This window comes from Paramisgurnus dabryanus, chromosome 22 (genome assembly GCF_030506205.2).
Source record: "Paramisgurnus dabryanus chromosome 22, PD_genome_1.1, whole genome shotgun sequence".
NCBI lineage: Eukaryota > Metazoa > Chordata > Actinopteri > Cypriniformes > Cobitidae > Paramisgurnus > Paramisgurnus dabryanus.
Window position 1 is genome coordinate 15,811,174 of NC_133358.1, and position 21,901 is coordinate 15,833,074.

The 21,901-nt window shown below is 36.0% G+C and overlaps 2 protein-coding genes across 2 annotated transcripts; one reads left to right on the forward strand and one right to left on the reverse strand.

Moving 5' to 3' along the window:
• Positions 1 to 1,597: 1,597 nt before the first annotated feature.
• pdcd6 (programmed cell death 6) lies at positions 1,598 to 11,848 on the reverse strand. Its single transcript, XM_065294927.2, has 6 exons — positions 11,667 to 11,848; positions 8,641 to 8,702; positions 4,490 to 4,534; positions 3,039 to 3,197; positions 2,459 to 2,568; positions 1,598 to 2,290 (listed from the first exon to the last, which is right to left on the reverse strand). The coding sequence occupies exons 1-6, from the start codon at positions 11,747 to 11,749 to the stop codon at positions 2,192 to 2,194; spliced, it is 558 nt and encodes a 185-aa protein (XP_065150999.1). The 5' UTR covers positions 11,750 to 11,848; the 3' UTR covers positions 1,598 to 2,191.
• Positions 11,849 to 12,627: 779 nt separating this feature from the next.
• On the forward strand, positions 12,628 to 21,742 carry rec8b (REC8 meiotic recombination protein b). Its single transcript, XM_065295024.1, has 18 exons — positions 12,628 to 12,683; positions 12,912 to 12,980; positions 13,263 to 13,405; positions 14,576 to 14,651; positions 14,818 to 14,938; positions 15,432 to 15,495; positions 15,576 to 15,643; positions 15,937 to 16,018; positions 16,683 to 16,761; positions 17,981 to 18,146; positions 18,326 to 18,463; positions 18,942 to 19,014; positions 19,274 to 19,431; positions 20,355 to 20,403; positions 20,583 to 20,658; positions 20,836 to 20,952; positions 21,037 to 21,143; positions 21,220 to 21,742. The coding sequence occupies exons 1-18, from the start codon at positions 12,628 to 12,630 to the stop codon at positions 21,294 to 21,296; spliced, it is 1,719 nt and encodes a 572-aa protein (XP_065151096.1). The 3' UTR covers positions 21,297 to 21,742.
• Positions 21,743 to 21,901: the final 159 nt, after the last annotated feature.

Here is a 21,901-nt window from a genome sequence, read left to right on the forward strand (position 1 = left end):
AACATGCCCCTGGATTATACAATTTGGGCGGACTGAACCATTTTATGATAATTGAGAGGGGGGAAAGGGGCCCACGGACGTTTGTGTTTCCTAAACAAATACATTTTTTTTTATACCAGGAAACAGCAAATAGAATAATTTAAAGTTAATAATTTTTACTATTAAATATTTTTTTAGCACCACAATTTTGGGGGCCCTCTTACTCGTGGGCCCTGAGAATTGTCATTGTTTACCCCCACTTTACAGCACCCCTGCTTACAAACAAACCTATACTGGTGTGCATTTTGAGACAAAACAATGGGCCTGATATATGTTAAAAATGTGGTGTTTAGAAATTAAGGCAACTCATGCATTTAGTCCGGGAAACCGCCCCATAATGTTTTATTGTAATGATATTCTTTTAGTTTTTATATATTGTTTACAAGAACAACATAAATACACAACATGTTGTCGTTTTTAGTAATTTTATCTTACCTGATCTTACTCTTCTTTCAGTCCTTTATTTCAGAGAGATTCCCATAAAAGATTTTCGTTTTACACGAATATAACCATAGTGTAAAATACAATGTTTTTTGGTGTATTTTCTTGAAGTTGCAAACAATACTCGCCTACCAAATGTACTGCTGAACACAGGTTAAAAGTGAACTTTTCTTATCACATTTACTTTAAACTCCACCCAATTTTATTGCTCTGCTTGTAACAGTAGAAACCAGAAATGTGAATAGTTTCATTGGTTATAAAATTAATTATATTATTTATAATTGTAATTGTGTCTGTTGGTCTCTACTTGCCATTTGGTTATCTGGTGAATGGGAACCAATAGAACATCGTATAATGTACTGGAACAAGGCCCAAAAATACAGTTTTAATTGTAAACAGCTGATGATTTATAATGGTATTTTTATCGCTATGGAAACCATTGGAATTTGTAATGGAGTTTTCAGCAGTGTGTGCCATAAGCGCGATCATAGATCATAGCCCTCTCAATACCACAGCCACTACAATTCATAAAGAGGCTAGAAAATAACATGTCGCATCACCTAAAACAAAAATCACATCTTAACAAAATTATCAATAAACCTGAAAGGAATAATACTCTAATTCCATACTAAAAAAATGTTCGTATAAAAATTATTTTCTAAGTTACCGTACTTATATAAGGGTAAAGAAAACTCTGCAAATTCATTAAACAACTTTTTTTATTTTTAAAGCAACCCATTCACACAGTGACTGTTAAAACCACATATCCAGTCTCTGACAGCAGGTTATATCAGTGATAAAAATCAAGAAATGGATCCACAACAGCCACTATCATCCTTCCCTGAAGTAACCTGCTGACCATTAAAGCAAGGGATCATTCCTTCAGTCTCTGAATAGCGTGGCTTCAGAAGTGTGGTAACCTTTGAAGGAAAAACGTTTTTGTCGCCCAAAAATGCTTACTGTAGAAATGTAAGGATGTGTATACACCAGGGGGCAGCATTGAGCCATGAATACAAAGTATTTCGTACATTATGACACTATTACTAGGTGTATATCCTTAAAAACCATATCCACCATGAAAAATCCATCAGAAAATATTCCAAGAAATGCAAACAAGTTGAATTTCCAGTTTTTAATAAAACATATTTATTGTTATTTGTACAGTTGTAAGGCATCATGCATGAAAAAGGCATACAAAACATATGTACCTCCATCCTAAAATAATATGTTGAATTTGTAACATTACTGTGCAGATTAAAAATATAATTCTTTACAAATACATGGAAGAGCTGAGAGTCAATCCAAAGACAGGATTTTTTCATGGCGAAACACAACCTGCTCTCACAGTATTACTTTGTAAACATGAATTAAATTTAGCCAAAAAATAAACAAACATTAGTTCATGCTTTGACATTAAGGAGGTTTATCAGAAAGCATGCAACTGGTCTAAATATGATTTTCACAATGTCGACATTCCTCAAACACAGAGAGAAGAGTGGGTGATTTTCTTACAATAATTATAATATGGTTAACCTAATAAAGAAATATGATATGACTACTAACAGACAAACAGACATTAAGAACCAAAGAGTCATAAAGGGTCCATCCCCGCACCCTCCTGTAGAGGATAATGTTGAGTCATCTGCTGGAAGACTACAGAGAAGGACATTTGGTGTTTGGCACACGAGAGTGCAGACATGCCGATGTTGTGCTATACCACATTAAAGACCATTGAGAGATATTGTTCATATGACACCTGAATCCAACCATCCTGGTCTGTGTCATATCGTCTGAACACATCAGTTAACCTCTGTTCAAATAAAAAATAAAAATTTTAGTCACATTTTTCACCTTAATATACAAAAACACTCACCATGTGAGAAATGCAATGTGGATATGAAGTTAATGTGTAAGAACAAGGGTTAGTAACCCTGATGAGCAACACTATGCACATTATTGTCTATAACATTTACATTACCTGTAGAACAATACAGCACTGAATGAAGTCATCAAACGCCACCTGGCCTTTTCTCTGACGGTCAAATTTCTCTATCAGTGTGTTGTAAAACTGATCTGAAAGACGATAACCTAAGCAAAAAAAAAAAATAATGAAAAAAAGATTAGCATTTTTCGCGGGAGTCAAGAATATATTGCTATCTGAAATATTGCCAAAGATGGCGTTACAGGGACGCAGGAAGTATGGCAAGGGAGACGCAGCGTCTCGTTCCTTTCTCAGGGAACAACAGTTACATACCCGAAACTGTTCCTTAAAGTACTAATATGCACTCTTTAGGTGCACATGTGTATATTTTGAAAGGGACCCAAGTGACAGCTAGGGACCATTTTTTGATCAATTTCGACAGTTTAAGAGAGGAAAATAATAGGGCATGGAGTATTTAAACTATGAAAAATGCATGTGAAAAGTTACATGAAACGTTTGGACATTAATGCCTCTCATTCTACAGGATTTTCTTCCTAACACCCCACTGAATGCATCTATCACCTTGACGTTTCACTTATACCTGTCAATAAGTAAGCGACTAAGTATCACTACTCACCAAAGCCAGTCAGAGCCTGTTTGAGCTCGGTCTTGTCGATAAACCCAGAGTTATCCCTGTCATAGGTACGGAAGATATTCTGCCAGTCTGTGATGTACTTCCAAACGCCGGCAAACTCATTGAAGTTGACCCCACCTTTGTTCTCTCGATCAAACATAGCTGAAAGGAAAATTAAATGTTATTTACAATTTGTCACTTTAAACTTAAACAATACACTGCTTTAGTATATTGCACGTTTGTGCCATGAGATGCTTAGATTGATTGTATTGCATTGGTAATGTGACTGGTGAGGTCATGACTCATTTCCTGTTCTAATCAATCACTATGCTTACCATATGTGACCCTGGACCACAAAACCAGTCAAAAGTGGCACGGGTATATTTGAAGCAATAGCCAAAAATACATGGCATGGGTCAAACTTTTTTTAATGCCCAAAATCATTAGGATATTAAGTAAAGATCATTTTGTACATTTCTTACTGTACGTAAGGATTTCATTTACACCATCAGATTCCAGATTTTCAAATAGTTGTGTATTTTCAGCCAAATATTTTCATACTGTATCTTTACAAACCATACATCAATGGAAAGCTTATTTATTCAGCTTTGACCCTTATGACTGGTTTTGTGGTCCAGGGTCACATATTGTCACATGATACAACATGTTGTAAATTTGAAAAGATAATATTTAATATTTCACAATAGCTATATACAGATTATCAGCAATAATGACTTGTAGGTCAACACAAAAGTCATTAATAAAGTGAGATAAAAATAAATATATGAAAAACTAGCAGGAAATATTTCAAAAAGCTGTCTGTGAACAAACTAAAAAATAAAAATAAATTTTGCGTAGATTAAAAAAACTGGAAAATGGAGGGGAATCTCCCTTAAGTAATATGTGAAGGATTTTTTTATTTTGCGGGGAGGGTCGTTTAGGCACTACTTTTTTATTATCTCACCTAAATGTTTTCTCAGTCAGTGTATTTGTCTAAACAATGGTATAATGTTGTTGCACACTAGTTTACTCACAGCGCAAGGAAGTTTTATACAAATTTATGTGAATACATGGAAAGATGAGCATTTTGACATTATTTTGTGTGCAGGATTCAATAAATTCTCTTTGCATGTTATGGAAGAATACAAGTACATGCAGAGGGCATGGCCTCAATGGCCCTTTAGTAAACAGTGTGCATGTGACTGAGGAATGTGCCAGGTAGATTTTTTTTAAAACTACATTTAAGTAGTTAAAGATATTCAAATTCCCAGTTTATTCCCAATAATTCCGTTTAATTCCCATTAATTTCCCAGCCTTAAAAATTCCTATAATTTTGCAACCCTAGTCTCAAAAGGAAACATTTAAAGTTTCCATAGAGTACACAAACAAAGTGTAAATAAGAGAAAGATCATAAATGTTCGTCAACATAAACACAAGACAGCATTAATACTCACAAATAATTGATCTGACAGTCACAGGGTTAAAAGGTGTCCATGTGCCTGAAAATTAAACCACACAGATTAAAATCAGTTTTCATATAAAGCCAATCAGCATAATAAAACAGCATCATTTCTTCCTGTTTGCATGGTACAGGCCAGCAGAAAAAAGCTGTCTAAAAAAGTAAAACTTTGAATATTATAAAAAAATGATTTAGGCACAATTAGACGAGGGACATTAGCATGTTAATGTTTGATATCATGTCATTTTTATGACAACAACATTGCAATTCCTTTGTGAAGTTTTCTCTTGTGTTTATTTATAGTTGAGTATCTGTACTGCCCAAGATGATATCACTAGGGAGTGCCATTACAACACTTGCTCCATTGCCCTACAAATACCATCAGTTGGTCAGCTAAAATTTTTCAGGTAAGCTTCATTAGTCACCTTTATTGACCTTGGTGTACACAAATTATAGTCTATATAGACCACTTACTGGTCCCAGTACAGTGAAGCCTGTCTTTCTGCATTAAACACTATCATTTGCTTCAGTGAGTTTATCTTAACACACCTACTGAGCACAGCAGGCGTGCTGGGGGTTACAAAACCAAAAGGCACAATATTGTAGAGCCATAAAATAAAGCAATTCTTTCTGGCTATGCTGAGTCATGGCCTCTCGCTCACACACACACGCACACACACACACGCACGCACGCACGCACGCACACACACACACACACACACACACACACACACACACACACACGCACAATCGGGTAAGAATCAAGATTCTCCTTTAGTTCTCAAGAAGTAAATGTTTGAAAAATTTGTTTTTCTTAGTCACCAAGGTCACCCTGATCAAATTAGGCTGACTATTACAATTAGTGTGAATAGTGAGGTGAGTGAGAGAGAGACCGAGAGAGAGAGCGGTACAAAGATGTCCCTATAATATCCTGCACAGTGGCTCCAGTCACGGCACTGCCCACTTCGGGAGGGATCATGGAAAAACAACAACATTCAAATCACTCCTCTAGACAAGTACACACTGCAGTCTAGCAATAACACTGCATGACTTAACACAAGGCTTTCATTTTTATAGCAGATTCTTAAACTCACTGCTCATCAAAAATAGCTTGACAATTTATATGTAATATCTTACATAATTCAAAGAAAGCAGTCTAAGCTTTAGGTTATAAACTCGCCATGTTCAAGATAACACTAACCAAGCAACAAAAATGTGTCAAACTAACTTTTGGTGAGTAACCAGGTGGCCAGTAACTCCAATATAATACACGTGCTGCGTCCTAATTCACATACTAATCCCTAAAAAGTAAAAAAGTATGCAAGAGAGAATGCTACTACTAAGTACTAAGACATACTAAACATGGCCATTGTGATGGTTAACTATCACACATATCATAATAAAAAATTATTTTAAGTTTTTCCAAACTTCATGTTTGGTGACACACCCTCCATTAGTACTAGGACAGTAAAGACAAAATTGCATCAATGCAAATTTTTTCAACACATACTGTACACGCTTTACAACAGAGAACAACAACCTTTTATTCTGACGTACGTTTGTTGTCAACAAATGCAAGACTCATGTATGCAAAAGTAATGGATGAAACTGATACTACGCATTCACTGCTTTTCATGTGTAATCAATTAATGCATCAGGACACAGATCATCACTTTTCAGACAATAATCTCAATATGCTCACATTAGAATTAAAATCCAATGATGTCATTCTTTTGATTTGGTAAATTGTACCTATTGGTAAAAAATTGACATTTTGTACTTTTGTCTCATTTTCATCTTTTAATGTTCAGAGTCAGACATTTCTTGACTCCACAGCAAACAGAGCAATTTTGCCTTTATTGTCCCAATACTTATGGAGGGCACTGTACATGTCGATTAATGCTGCGATGGGTCCCTGTCTTTCAGCAAAACTGTCAAAAATCAGAGTTTGGCTCATCATCTAAAATGAACTTTGATAGACAATGAACTAATATGCAAAAAGGTTCTCTCAGTATCTCACCCAGTATTTCAAGCATGGCAAAAAAACTAAAAGATACACCCTGTATTGAGTATGCATATGAGGAGCTCAGATACAAAAGCCGCTAAACGCCACCTCCATCAAAAATGAGATAATAATATAAAAAAATGCTAATTTACAAGAAAACATGTCATATGCACATAGAGGGTTTTGCATGTAAGCCCTTTATATACTGTACATACCATTATCAAGCACTTAACTTGTTGTACTAAATGTTATTATATATAATAAATATTAGTGTGAAAAGTTGAACTGCAATGACCTATGCAATGAACCCACAAGCTACCCCACAAAGGCACTATACACCTAGAATGAAGCCAGCTACAGCATGTACCCATTACCAGAGCTTATAGGAAATTTCAATGTTTTTATGTTTTGAGTGAATTTCATTATACGCTGGTCACAGGAGTGGATTTATAAACCAACATGGTTAAAGTTGGTGGGCAGAATACGGTTAAACTGACACTGTAAATCACAGCTCTCACAGTGAGCGTTTCACAGGCCCTACAGCTCCGGCCCTTATAATATAAATCTGTTTGAACAGCATTACTCGAGCAAATGCCTGGAGCATCATCTGAGGAAATCAAGAGCTTGTAAATATGTTGAACCAGCTGAAAATGACACAGTCTGTGATGAGAGCACTGTCAGTGCTAAATAACCACATCAAAAACAACAGTTAGAGAAAGAGAGAGGGATGTTACCACTAGACATATTCAGCACATACTTCACTAGTGTTTGTGATCACACATCTCTCCTGACTGCTGTGTCCTTGAGGACCATTCACAGACATTGGCTTTAACAGTGCTGACAGACCTGACCTTACAACTGAACCATTTATCTAAAAACCAGGATGCAAAACAGCATCACACACTACACATTGTGGCATACGATATCCGTTTTCATATTACAACAACAAAGAAACCCCAGTGGCACACATCAGATAGGAATTACAATGTTACACACTTTATGACATCACACTGCTGACAAATACAGAGTGCAACATCAGCGTGCTATAACACAGCATCGCTCTGCAGCAGCGCTGGCACGAACAGGTAGTGGGATCATTGAACCGGTTTAGTTTAAACACAGAGGCAGCTCTCAAGAATGATAACAGAGTTTCCTGTTAATTCTGTACCTTACTGAGCCGTTGGCCACATAAACCTTTCTGCTTAGGGTAGATAACAGCTACTGACAGGTGTTAAGGTTTTCTAACGCACTTTGGTAGTAAACCTATATTTTTCTCATAAAGCAGAAGGGCTATTAAAATATTTGACTTAAAGAGCACCTATTTCATTGCTAAAAAAATGTTATTTTGTGTATTTGGTATAATACAATGTGTTCGCGTGGTTTATGGTTAAAAAACACATTATTTTCATATAACATACATTTTTGTAGAACCATATTTCACTCTTTTCCTGAAACGCATGGATTTGAAATGCTCTGTGTGCCTAATTGGCCAGCTAATCTGTACGTTGTGATTGGCCTGAATACCTTTGACTTCAGCAGGAAATGTGATGCTCCTTACCATGTTTAAAAGATTTGCTCACAATGTAATGCTAACAGGAGTTAACTTACAGGCTGTAGGTGCCTTTTAAATAAACTGGTATATGTGATAGTTGCCCTCGTAATGAGTTCTGACAGTGACTTGGCCTGTGTTTTGTAATAAAACTGTAATTCCCAAAGAAATTTGGCTCATTGGCTTTACTAATGAGATCTTAATTTAGCTAGCAGGCACTTTTGCCAACTGGAGTAAAAAATTGTGAACACTTTCTTAAGTCTTAGAAGCACAGCCTAAAAAATGTTAGACATTATATTAAAACACATATTACAACTTCTCTGTAGTTATTAGCAAATGAGAATTTTTACATATGTAAATTTCATCTGAGGCACTAAAAAACAAGTTTATAGTGCCAACTAAACTCACATTATCAGGTGGCCGTTAGAGATAAAATTAGACCTTAAGAAAAATTATGGGTTTGCTTGATACTCGTAGTTTGTGTTAGGCATAAAACTTATATATAAGAGTCTAATATTGATGCTGAATAAATACCAAGTAAATATGTGTGATGAAGGCTAATAGGAATCAAATAAATTAAGAAAAAACATACCATTCGATAATGCCTGTTGAAGTTCTGTGTCTGATATTGCCCCACTTCTGTCTTTATCTACCCTGGAAGAAAACAAATCCAATATTTATGAATTTATTAGCCAAAATAAATTTAAATTATGTTAAACTCTATATTTTGAATAACCAAAAGACAGTAAAATATGTATAGGATTGTTCCAGTGGCGCAATTGGTAGACGTTTGTGTAAGTGCTGGGTTCAATTCACAAAGGAACACATAATTTAGTCAAAATATTATTCCCTGAATGCACTGTAAGTCACTTTGGATAAAAGTGTTTGCCAAATGCATGAATGTAAATGTTGAGAGAGAAGCAAGCACTACCAACAAGCCACAGAACAGGATGTGGGTACAACAAAGGCCATCATCAAATGAAACATTTCAAGTAAAAGCACTGGCTATTGGACGATTCAGAGGCTTCACGATAAAAGTTACACATTCTGAATGAACATTTACACTTTTTATATCTCATGAATAAATATGGCACATTTTGAACAAGTGTGTTGAGTTTGCTTGTTCATTCATTCATTCATTCATTCTGCTGGTCACAGATGTTATGAAGGCAAAGTCTCATGCTGATGGGTTTGATTCACTTCAGTCATAACATTGCAGGAATGATTTCACAGAAGGGGAAAGTTAGCTACACAAAGAGCTGGTTGACGATTTCTCCTATTGGGAGTGTCTTTTCCATTACACATAAGCCATGAATCATAAAAAAACATGTTTCCATAACAACCATCCTGTGTTGAATCGTGATGGAAATGTCTTTCCATGTGAAAATAACAGAGTCTCCTTTTGTGTAGATTATGTTAGAAAGAGAATTTACTTTTACAAAACACTGTTAACTCTATTATGAAACAAACTTGATGTAACATTACTTAATGACTCTGTGTGTCTTAGCACACCAACAAATCCCCAGTATTTCTAAGATGTTACAAAAACATGTGGGAGACCTTAGAAAAACAGTAGAAACTGACCCGAGAGAGGCCTCAATAATCTCAACACCAAATACCTTGAAAGAAAGTTTAGTTTGGGGTAAAACCACAGTAAACTGTGAAGGGAATGTCTTGTTGGTTTGTTTGTCCAGTGAGTCTCTGCCCACCAGTCAATGTTTAAACTTGTGACTCTCATTCACACAAGCAATACAGAAGCAACGATCAACTGAAATCACTGTGTTTATTCAGAAGAAAATTCTGATATAGTACGGTACCTTATGAAAACCATGTTTTTTATTATAGTAAAAGTGTAGTAAGCATAGTTTTTGGTGGATTGATTTCCATCTGCATTATCATACGTTTACTACAAATATCATGGTTAAACTATGCTTACTGTAGTAAGACAATGGCAAATGTGTGGTTACTATGATTTACTTAATGCCATAGGTAAACTACTGTAGTAAAACCATAGTTAATTTTCATAAGGGTTGTGTGTGAAAATAAGAATAAGATTGTTCAGTTGTTTTACAGTATAGATGGCGTAGATGACATTCATTCACATAAAGTACGATATCAACATCTAGGCTGTTAACCCTTGCTATTTAGAGAAGTCCCACTTTTTCTGTTTATTATGTGATGTAAGTGGCTTAATTTTCCATTGTTTCACCCAAAACATAAGATCCAATGGACAGTTTTTTCCCCAGTCAACATATTATGTTTTGTAGCTCTATAGGGCACTGCTTTGAAAAAAGTGCCAAGGATGGGGGTTTGATCTCATAATGAAATGTATAGCTTAAATGTACTCGTAAGTGGTACGCATCTATCAAATAATGTATAGAGATAAATATATTACATCAGATAAACATCTGTAAATCAACAACCACTACACACACAGTATCAGATACATCATTGCCTTGCAGTATAATAGTAAGTTAGTATCATGGAAACTCTTAAGCAATGCAATGCATATGACTCATATATAACAAAGGGTTAAGGACGGTATAGATAAACACTCGTGACTCACACGTTACCAAGTCATATGACCAAGGGCATCCCTCCCTTTTAATCTTGAAAATATACTTTCAACATGAATTCCATGGGAAGAGTGATTTAAACGTTATGTTAAAAAAATTATCTCAGTTTGGGACTCTTGTGCTCGTGTTCCGAGTCCAGTGGTAATGAGATGTTACAGAGGCTGCGTTTTATTGCGTTTAAAATGAAATGAACAGGGCAGAACGGGGTAACGTTAGCGAAGTAGTTTTTAAAGTTGAACTATTTTTAACTTGACCCGCAATTCGCTACAAGGCTCGTGCTGTGTGGCGACGAAACGACAGCGAGACGGAACTCAACTGCCAAATACGTGTGTGGATTGAACAAATACCACTAATACAAATAATAACGCATGCTGAACGCGTCCGGTGTGAAAACAGTAGTGAACCAACCCTCTGCAGTATTACATAATTCATTGCTATAGTGACAAACAACAACAAATCTGTTGTGTAAAAATGTAATTAAAACGTGGGGTATAAGACTGGTATTCAAATAAAAAAATCCTTGCGAAAATGAACCATGTTTTACTACAGTAGCTAACCATATTTTTTACTATAATATTTATAGTGAAATAACCACAAATCCACAGAACTACATGAGCCATAACCATAATAAATGTAACGTAGTAAAACTAACACATGGTAATCAATCCGCCAAAATACCTAATTACAATTATGTTTATAAAAGCACGGTTAATTTTACTAACTAATGGTTAAAGCAAAAATGCTCAGTTGAAATGTTGCATAAGACACTAAATGACTGTGTTGTCTTGAAAATGAAAGTGAGACAAGTCTTCTGTCAGCCGAAAAGCAAAACATTCAAACTTATCCATCCGAAATGCGTCTGAAATTCCAGAGAAAAAATACATTAGCCTTTACGAGTTGCACAATCTTATGAATTTTTTCAAGTCCATCTGTGTCTGCTTGTAACGTTACGTGGCTTGCAAGAACAGGCGTCTTCCTGCTGTGCTTGTCAAATCGTCGACAGACGTACAAATGCGGAATCAGTGATCGCGTGTTCACTTACCTCTGAAATATATTCCATAAAAAGCTCTGATCTGGCGGCGCGTTGTTATATTGAGGTGGTCTATACTGGTTGTGGTAAGCCATGTCCACGGTTTATCCCGCTTATTAATAAAACGAGCACGGTAGTACAACTTGCTTAAATCTGAGTCTGAAAATTCTTCACGCAGAGGGCGTAGCATGAAACTCCCATTTCCCACATAAAATGAAAAGACGTCACAGGGGACCGCCTCTTTTGAATCTTACAGGGACTTTCCGGAGTTGTGATTGGCTCATGTCATGTCTGCGCGGAATATTTGCGCTAAATGGGCGGGGCGAAAAGCCTTACTAATGGAAAATGTGAATACAATAACGGACCTAAAATGAAATATTTGTTCTTTTGTGTTCAGACTGGACAAACAGACTGGATTTAATTCTTACAATTATAAATAAAATGCCACGTAGTATAATTGAGAAAGTGTATGATTGAGATACTGACTGAGATGATTGTATCATAAATGAGACAGTGAATATGTTTTAACAGAAATAAGTAATTAGTAAGCATTATTTCAGGCAAATCATTAAACAGTGTGTCTTTAACATTTATAACTACTATTATTAAATACGATAGTAAAACTAAAACTAATATATTGTATTGTATTTCCAATGTATTTCCAGTATCTATATGGTTGTGTAAAAATCTAGTAATTAGTAATTTGCCCTTTAGATAAATGTTGAGCCCTGAAACGCGCCAAGAGTTCTGTCTATCGCACACCCTGTACGTCACCTGTCAATCAATCCTCAGAGAAATTCAAATCTGACTGAAAGACAAGAGTCAAATTTATTGATTTCGCGCTTAGTGCAAGATTTCCACATTATCTTCCTTTTTTTAGTTTTTGGCCGAAGTAAAGTGTAACCAGAAATATTTAGATTAGATTTTATATCGATTGCGTTCAGATTTAAGTAAAACGACACTCTGAGGTAAAATGTTTTATTATCCAAACGTGCTTCGGCGTCACAGTGGCTGTTTCTCTACCATCTGGTAAGTACTTTAGTATAAACACAATTATATACACATGAGCAATAATAAAAATATTTATTTATTCGTGGTTTGGCTGAAAATATGCATAACGTAAGTTAGTGTACCGTTGCCTAAATATTATTTGTGTTCTCTCGCACGCTATCCACACCCTGGGAGCTTGAATTTAAACATGAGTTAACTTCATGAAATGTATATTTTTTTGTTTAAGTTTGTTTTGTTTGTTTTAAGGTTGGCAGCCACCAAAGGCATCAGAATTAGCCGAAGAGAGTACCTCAAGGTCAACATCAGGAGAACATGGTAAAAAAGTTGAACTAATGTGACCCTGCCTGTGAAAACCAAGCTAAAGTCATTTTTGTGATTTACAGTTTTCTGCATTAACGTGAAAATATAAACTTTATATCTTTACAAACTTTAATGTTTGAAATCTCATTAATACATTATGAGACTTTAGCCTGGATTTCATAGACATGGTCACATATCACCATATCAAGCATAACGTAAGAGGTATATTTTTCCTCAGAAATTGTTATTGTCATAATTTTAGATGTTAATGAGTTGTTTATGTTTGTGTATTTCAAGTGAGGACATTGTGGATTATGTAATGGTCAAGGTTCCTCCGGTCCACCCCAGTCTTCCTCGGCCTCGTTTCTCTCTCTATCTTTCCTCTCAACTGCAGTATGGTGTGATCATCGTCTACCATCGACAATGTGCTTTTCTGTTGGGTCAGATCATCATCATCATTATTAAAGCAATATGTTGTACTGCTTTGCTTAATATTTTTCTGCACCACTAATCAAAGCAACACTTACATTTATGTATTTGGCTGACACTATCACCCAATGCAACTTACAGTGCATTTATGGTATACATTTTATCAGTATGTGTGACTGTGATCCCTGGGTATCGAACCCATGACCATTGCACGGCTAATGGGACAAAGCACTAAATCTATAACCAAACAGAATATAGTAGAAAAATACACTCATTATTGTCACGGGCCAGTTTAGCTCTGGACAAGAGACAGGCACTTGTACAAAACAGGATATATGCAATGTAAAATCCAATGCAAATTACATCCTGTAATAGTACTTAGCAGTGTAGTAGTTAATAGTAGTGTTACCGAGTCATTTTGCCTTTACATGACCATATAAGGGAAGTGCAGATGCCCAATTGCACCCATTATTATTGATCGGCTATATGTATCAGAGAAACCTGTTGAGGAAGCCTCTGTTTAATTTGCTGTGTAAGAGAGTAATTTTTGGCATCTTTAATGATTTGTATTCAGAATAACTTGCACTGGCAAACCGATTAAAGCTTTTAATGAATGCTAATCTTCTCTCTGTAGTTTCACTATAAAACACATTGTCGTATATTATGTGCAGTTAGGGATTAGTGAGGAAAGATAAGCCTACACTAATGAGAAAAGATTTCAAGGGAGCTGAAATTGAAAGCATAATGAAAAAAATCTGAGATCTGGAGGTACATACAAAAACACCAGCTTAAAGATAACAGGAAACTATCAGACTATGGAGATATTTTATTTAGCATGATGATATCATGTTGAACAATATCTGTATTATTTTAAATATGTAATACACTACACCTGGACTTTCTAAGCTGCAAAATCCTTTAGTTGTCAAACCATGAGCATATTACCAAGTATTTACACATCAATGCTTATTCAGTACTCAGAAATCTTGACAAATACTTTTAAGTGGAGTTCTGGGAAAAAAATTAAATGCTACAGAAGTCTAAAATTGTAAAAGTAAATCATAAACTAATCACATTAACTGTGTTTCACATATATGTCCCTTGGTAGCACAGTATTACATTGTCTGCATTTGTGTTTGTATTACCTAAAATGAAGCATGTTTTGTCTCATTTCTTCACAGAGGAGGTCCAGCAGACCATCGAGCATTTACTTCGCTCAGAGAGAAACCTGCGCATCGACATGCCCGAAGCTGATAGGTTAGACTCAAGGTCGTCTTTGTCATGATGTGTCACTAATATAAATCATTCTGACACCGTGGTTTATATTGTTTTTCATACACGTGACTGTTGTTTACACCATCACTGTTGCTATAGTCTGTCTTGATTGACTAAGCTGTGCTGGGATTATATGTTTTTTTTCTAGGTTGGTCCTGAATGTCCCCAACTCTCTTTTCCAGCTGGAGGAGGGAGAATGGGCACTAGACCCATTTTTTGGAGTGATGGGTGTTGGTTGCGAACTTCCAACTCCCTCCATGCTACCCGAGGTGACCAAAATTTATGATTTTTGCCTGTGAGACAAAACAAAATATGCAAAAAATTTCACAGACAATGCACCACAGACTGAAGCCATATAAGGAGAAAATAGATACATGCGCTGACATGCACATTCATTTTCTTTTGCTAGTGTAGTAAATCTAGTTTTACTAGATTTTATAGGTTTTGAATACATTGTGTAAATCGGTTTACTTAACATATTTAAATCATTTTGTTCCTTCACAAAGCAAGAAAAATGTGTAGAACCTTGAGGGCTTTTGTTAACTGAATATTTACATGCTATCGTTATTTGCATTAATGCAGGCATGCGGTATGTTTATGAATTCATGCCTGTATTTCAATTATGTATAAACACATTTGTCTTTAATCCCACTCAGATATCTTATATACACAGTACTATAAAGAATATAACAAAAAATATTAGCTCCATCTCAGCCTTTTCTGAGTTGGTCAACCATGACTGAATTTATTGTTTATCGACAGTCACGGCCGATGACAGAGCCCTCATCTCCTTTGGTGGTCAGGAAAGAGATTACGGTGCCTAAAGGTAAGAAATATTGCAACCGATTTGGGTCAAAAGTTTATCATTTTGTTTCTCACATAGCTCTCTCTCTCTTTTTATTGAAGGCCTCACTGCTTCTCCTGAATCGATCACCATCAAAGACGCATATCCGATGCCTGTGCTTCCAGTTGAGGTGAACTTATCAGTGAATTTCACTTTGCATACACGAATCACACTTCTCTGTACCGCCAATACACCACGCTCATCTTAGATCTTTATTTGAGTCTGTGTACACCAAATAGATGATGTCACTTTAGTGCCCTTTGGCCCCACAAAATGCCTTTAGCCGTCACGTTTTATGTATAAACTGATCATCTACCCACATGAGGCTTAGTCATGGCTACCCCAGAATAGACTAGAAGAGTTATATTTTATGTTGTTTTCCAAGCTCATGTTCTAACCGGTCTCATTTGATTATAATATTAGTTTGGTGGAGCGGAGTTACCTGAAGCAACAGCTCAAGAGATCGACATGCTTATGGAGCAACAAGATCAGTTCCATAATGGGGGTAAGAAACAAAGACAAAAAAATAGACGGATGAATGGACAAACCAATCAATAGACATTTAAATAGATATTGATCTGATTTAAAATACCATTATCAGCTATTCACAGGCCTACACAGGATCATCACCCACGTAACTTGGCAGAAAGCTTCTTAGATTTCAACAGATTTATAATGTCTAAACTGTGCTGCTTCAATGTTTACTTATTAGATATTGTTGGTGCACATTTAAGTTGTTTTGCACGCGTGTATGCGACGTACTGTTTCCTCTTGGCTTAAAATAATTAATAAACTTTCAAAAGTCCAAAAAATAAACTTCGGATATGCCAATCCATTTATTAACATAAATAAAAATAAAACACTTCTCAAATCAACTTAACTCTCAACATAAATCAACTTAAAGTCTCTATGATTCACAGCGACAACCCATGACAATCCACAGAATGGCTCCAACAGATATTTTGGCTAATAGGATGGCTTTGGAGTAAAAATAAAGAGTATATGACGTTCAGCTCAGTCTAAAGTTAAGAAAGTGAGAAATAATTAGCTGTGTCCTGTCTGGGCCCAACTGTTTATAACCTTGATCACTTACAGTAGTGGTTCTCCATAAGTATGGTTTTATACAGATATGTGTTTGACAATCTGGTCTTTTCCTGTATGCTGTACAGATGAAGAAGATAAAGAGAGAGAGAGGGCGAGAGAGATGGAGCAGTCAGAGACAGATGATGCTATGATCTCTATTGAGCAGTGAGTAACTGTGTGGGAAGTTTAAGAAGGAAAAATCCAGAAATACTGATTTATTCTTGATTCATTTTTTATTTTCTGCTCTACAAACAACAGGTTTAGTTCAAATATACCAAATTAAAGGATAAGTCCAATATTTTAAATCCAAAATGTTGATGTCTTTTTTTGTTCAGTCGAGAGGAAATTATGTTTTTTGAGGAAAACATTCCAGGATTTCTCTCATTTTAATGGACTTTAATGGACCCCAATACTTAACAGTTTTAATGTAGTTTAAAATTGCAGTTTTAAAGGACTCTAAACGATCTCAAACGAGGCATAAGGGTCTCATCTAGTGAAACGATTGTCATTTTTGGCAAGAAAATAAAAAATATGCACTTTTACCACAACTTATCATCTTTCTCCAGTCCTCTGATGCGCTAGCGCGACCTCACGCAATACGTCATCACGTCAAGAGGTCACGGATGAAGTATCGAAACTACGCCCCAGTGTTTACAAGTGTGGAGAAAGAGGACCGTTTCAACGTTGTTGTATGTCGAATGATACTAATTAATGTCTTTGTGTCAGTTTATTGTTTACAATGGTCCACAAATGTGCATTTCATATATGTAACACGTGACCTTTCCACGGCGTTACCCAATTACGTGAGGTCGCGCTGGCTCGTCACACGAACGGAGGAAGACGAGAAGTTGTGGTTTAAAAAGTGCATATTTTTTCTTGCCAACAAAGACAATTGAAACGATTGATAAGCTAGATCAGACCCTTTGAGATTGTTTAAAGTCCTTTGAAACTGCAATTTAAAACTGCATTAAAACTGTTAAGTGTTGGGGTCCATTAAAGTCCATCAAAATGAAAAAAATCCTCGAATGTTTTCCTCAAAAAACATAATTTCTTCTCGACTGAACAAAGAAAGACATCAACAGTTTGGATAACATGGTGGTGAGTAAATTATCTGGATTTTTTTTTAAGAAAATGGACTAATCCTTTAATCCTTTCTGCCTTTCTAAACACATCTCTTACAGTATCTCTCAGTTTGGCTGTGACTCAAACATAACATGAGTTTAGACAGACAAAAGCAGTTGCTCTGCCAAGTGTCCTTGACCTAAATCTAAAATAAGGAATCGCTTTAACTTCAAAATATAATGTAGGCTATAATCTTTGAAGTTATGTTTTCAAATAAAGATTCACACCTTTAGATGTTTGCTCATGGTCTCTGTGTTTGCAGATTGAAGAACAGTGAAAGCATGGATGATGGGAGTACGCATCTTATAGATGTCGCCTTAGATAGGGTTGTCTTGGAGATGACCCCTCCCCCTATTACCATGCCACCAATCACAGAAGCCAGTGAGAAAGATGTAGAGCAAGAACAAGAGATGGAGCACTCCTTCGAGGTGTGTGTGTGTGTGGAGTAATGTTCACATTACCTTGCCCATTTTCCCCTAGTGTTTCATAATCCATATGTGTTTTGAAGCGTGAAAGACATTGCAGCAGAGACTATTACATTGGCTTGAACCCACAACAGTGTTTTACTGTTTAATAAACCCTTTTTAATATTTATTTTCTTTCTCAGACCCCCTCAGTGGAAACAAAAGTGCTTCCGAAAAAACGAGGTAAACGCCAACTGATCTTTGCCGACCAACAAACACAGATTTCCCAGGATGCAATGCGGCAACAGATTAACAACCCTCTGATTGAAACTCACTCTCTGGTAAATGATCAAATTAGCAGGGATGGGAATCGTTAGGCACCTTATGATTAGAATTTGAATCATGTGGTCATGATGCAATTACAAAATGATTCTTGATGCATTTAATTTGTTCAGGAGTAAAGGGGTGCACAGAAAATAATCTGTGGCATCAAAGCTTACTTAAATTTGGTTGATGTCCATTAAAGATTCAAACACAAACATAGGTTTGCATGCCACATGGCACCTGTATTTGTTTCCCTGTTTTTCAATACATAAAATTGTTAATAATTAATGTTAAAATTCAATGTTTTTGTGTATTGATGTACAATTGTTTAACAAAGCATCACAACCAATGGTTTAGTTTGCAAATGGTGGTAAAAATAGGTTTTATGAATATACTGTAAGTTCTTTTTCTTTGTAACATCCGTACTGTCCTCTACCTTACATATCATGCATCTTTTTAATTCTGTCCATCTATCTCTGCCTCTTTTATCCATAGTCTGATGTGCTCCTGAATGTTCCTGCTTCCCGTAAGCCATCAGCAGCAGTTCTGCTCAGCACACCGTGTAACTGTACGTCATACCTTTCATAGATGGGACTATACATCAGCAATGTACAGCATCTACAAATAACTCTTATATTTAAGGCATATTTACAGATCCCTCCAATTTTATATCATCCATACCAACATCAAGTATATTTATAAACAGCACAACTTATATGTAAGCTTTGGACCATCAAAACGTTTAGCAGTTTTATTCAGAGGTCACCTCTAGTTTAGCAAACATTACTCTTCTAACCATTGACATGCTGCTGGTCTTTGCAATGCAGTACTCATTCACCCTGACCTCCAGTCGCTATGGAAATGCTGCAGCGTTGCACCCGTCCTCCCCCGCCCATCAAGGAAACGGCATGCACAGGACGAGAGCGAGCTGTCAGAAATAGAGAAAGAAAGAGGGATGGATTTGATTAAAGAGTCTAGTCGAGAGGTAAATGCCACTTTCAATTCTAACAGAGGTGTCGTGTCTGATGGCATCAAAGGAAGAATTTTGATATATAGGTTTTTGGGTTATCAAGGTCACCTGCACCCATTTTCTAAAACCATCATGTTAGTAGCCTACTTAAAGGAATAATTCACCCAATAATTCATTTATGGTTTTATTTCTGCTGAATACACAAGATGTTAACACTGTTATTTTCGTAAAACAAAAGTAAATGGGGACTAGTTTTAGGCTCTACTAATCATCAAAAACATAATTTTTAATCCATATGACTTTTGTACTATATTCTCAGTCCTTTTTTGTATGTTGAGCAGGCTGAAATTTGAATGCTTTTGCATATTCAAACGTGATATTGTGAATGCTTACAAGTCCGTAGTCTCCATTCACTTTTATTGCATACTTAAGAACCAGTGGCGGCTGATGACTTCTCCTCCGAGGGGCGCAAATTCAAAATATGTATTCGGAGTGCCATGTCGCTCGTCATGTCAAAATATGTGTTTGTTGCATCATGTAAACCATGTGCATCATGCTCATGTCAAAATACGTGCCTGCTGCACACACGTCAAAAGGATTTATGATTAAAAAAGACACTCACGTTCACAAAATACTCGCAAGACACTAACTTAACACTACACTGATTACACAAGATTGAGTATCTGGCAAACGTGAGCATTTATTTTATCATAAACTCCTTCGACACTTATTTTGACATGACACGCCAAACACATATTTTGACATGACGAACCACACACGACGGGCTAAATTCGTGTTGTAACGAGCTTCGCATCACGCGCCCTCGAAGAAGTCACCGGCCGCCACTGTTCAGAACGTCTTTTCCTGTGTCCCATTGATAAAGGACATTTTTTATTTAATCTATATTTAATCCTCTCTCTGTGTTTTTGTATGTTCAGGTGGTCAGGGAATCTAGTGAGGCTGCTCTTGTTCTTTCTGAGCTTTCAGGTGGGAACCAAACATTTCTCTATTCCCTAAAATGGTAGTACCAACTATATTCTATATGATTTATTTAGAATTTATTATAAGATAAATGTTTTTTATCAAGGCTAAATAGAAAGATTGAACTAACTGAACTAAAGTCCATTATAAATAATAAAATGCCTAACATGTGTGTGCATGTCCAGCTGCTTCTGATGTGCCACTGGATGTGTCTAAAGATGACAAGTCTCAGACTGACCTCATCACTCCTACCAGCAGATGGTGAGAAACAGCAAAACATAAAAATACATGTTAATAAAGTGAAGCAGTTACTAAACACTAATATTGAAGTGCGTCATATAGTCTAACTGACAAATGGATACATGCTGCATACGCCACTATTAAATTATACATGTATGAAAATGTTTTTGTTAAATATACATTTGCATAAATTAGTAGGTCTCCCATAGAAGAGGCCCCCGATAAAATGGAGGTGATATTAGAGGAGCATGTTGAACTGCCACAAGGAGAGATGGAGCCTGACATAAGAGATGTCAACACATCTGACCTCCTCAGGTAAAACCGACACATGCAAGCCAACAGTCTGAGTGTATCATCTGTGTGAACATTCACATCCATCATTCTATGTTGTGATCATAGACTGATCATGGGCTTTATCAAGCGTTTTGGAAAGGTTTGCTTTCACTCACTACTGCCCCCAGAGGCCGAGCGAAGCACTGCAGCTCATCTGTTCTACAAGACACTGGGTAAGGGATGAACGGGTTGCATTATGTATGTACTAAAGTTTTTTTTACTTAATGAGAGTGTGTGTGTGATCCACAGAACTGACTTGTGCTCGGAAACTTAGTGTGCATCAGACCGAACCATTTGGAGTCATCACCATTACCATGGAACGCTGAAGAGACTTATACAAACACTAAACCTTATCAACATCAGACCGGTACTGTTACATTACACATTTGCTAAGCACACACACTACTATGCTTAAATGTATTAAATCAGTTCAGAGTTAAAGACAGAGACATAAGACACGTGTACATAAAACATTAATGTTTGGATAATGTAATGATTGTTCAATAATCAGTTAGTGTAATTTTTAATGAGAATTAATGGTTTGCAACTGCATGGTTTTTAAAGAGACAACTGTGCTCTTTTTAGTTATTTATGATACTGGGTTTAATGTTTTAATCATTTTAATCCATCTCTAACATTTTATGACGTTTTATGCTTTTATTTGTTTCACTATAAACACTTCTATTTCTATTTCTATGTTTGTATTTTCAATTATAAACAAAACAAAAAGCAAAAGAAAATGTTTTAGCTGTTTTTAATGTGACATGTTAAATACCCCAAAACGTTTACAATGTTAATTATATTGTACTAAAAAGAAGAATTTATTCAAAAGTGATGATTTATTGTTATGTTACTGTATTTGTTATATAAAGGATATTAACATTTGTTGTCTTTTCTTAATAACATATGGCATAGAAATGATTGTTTTTGC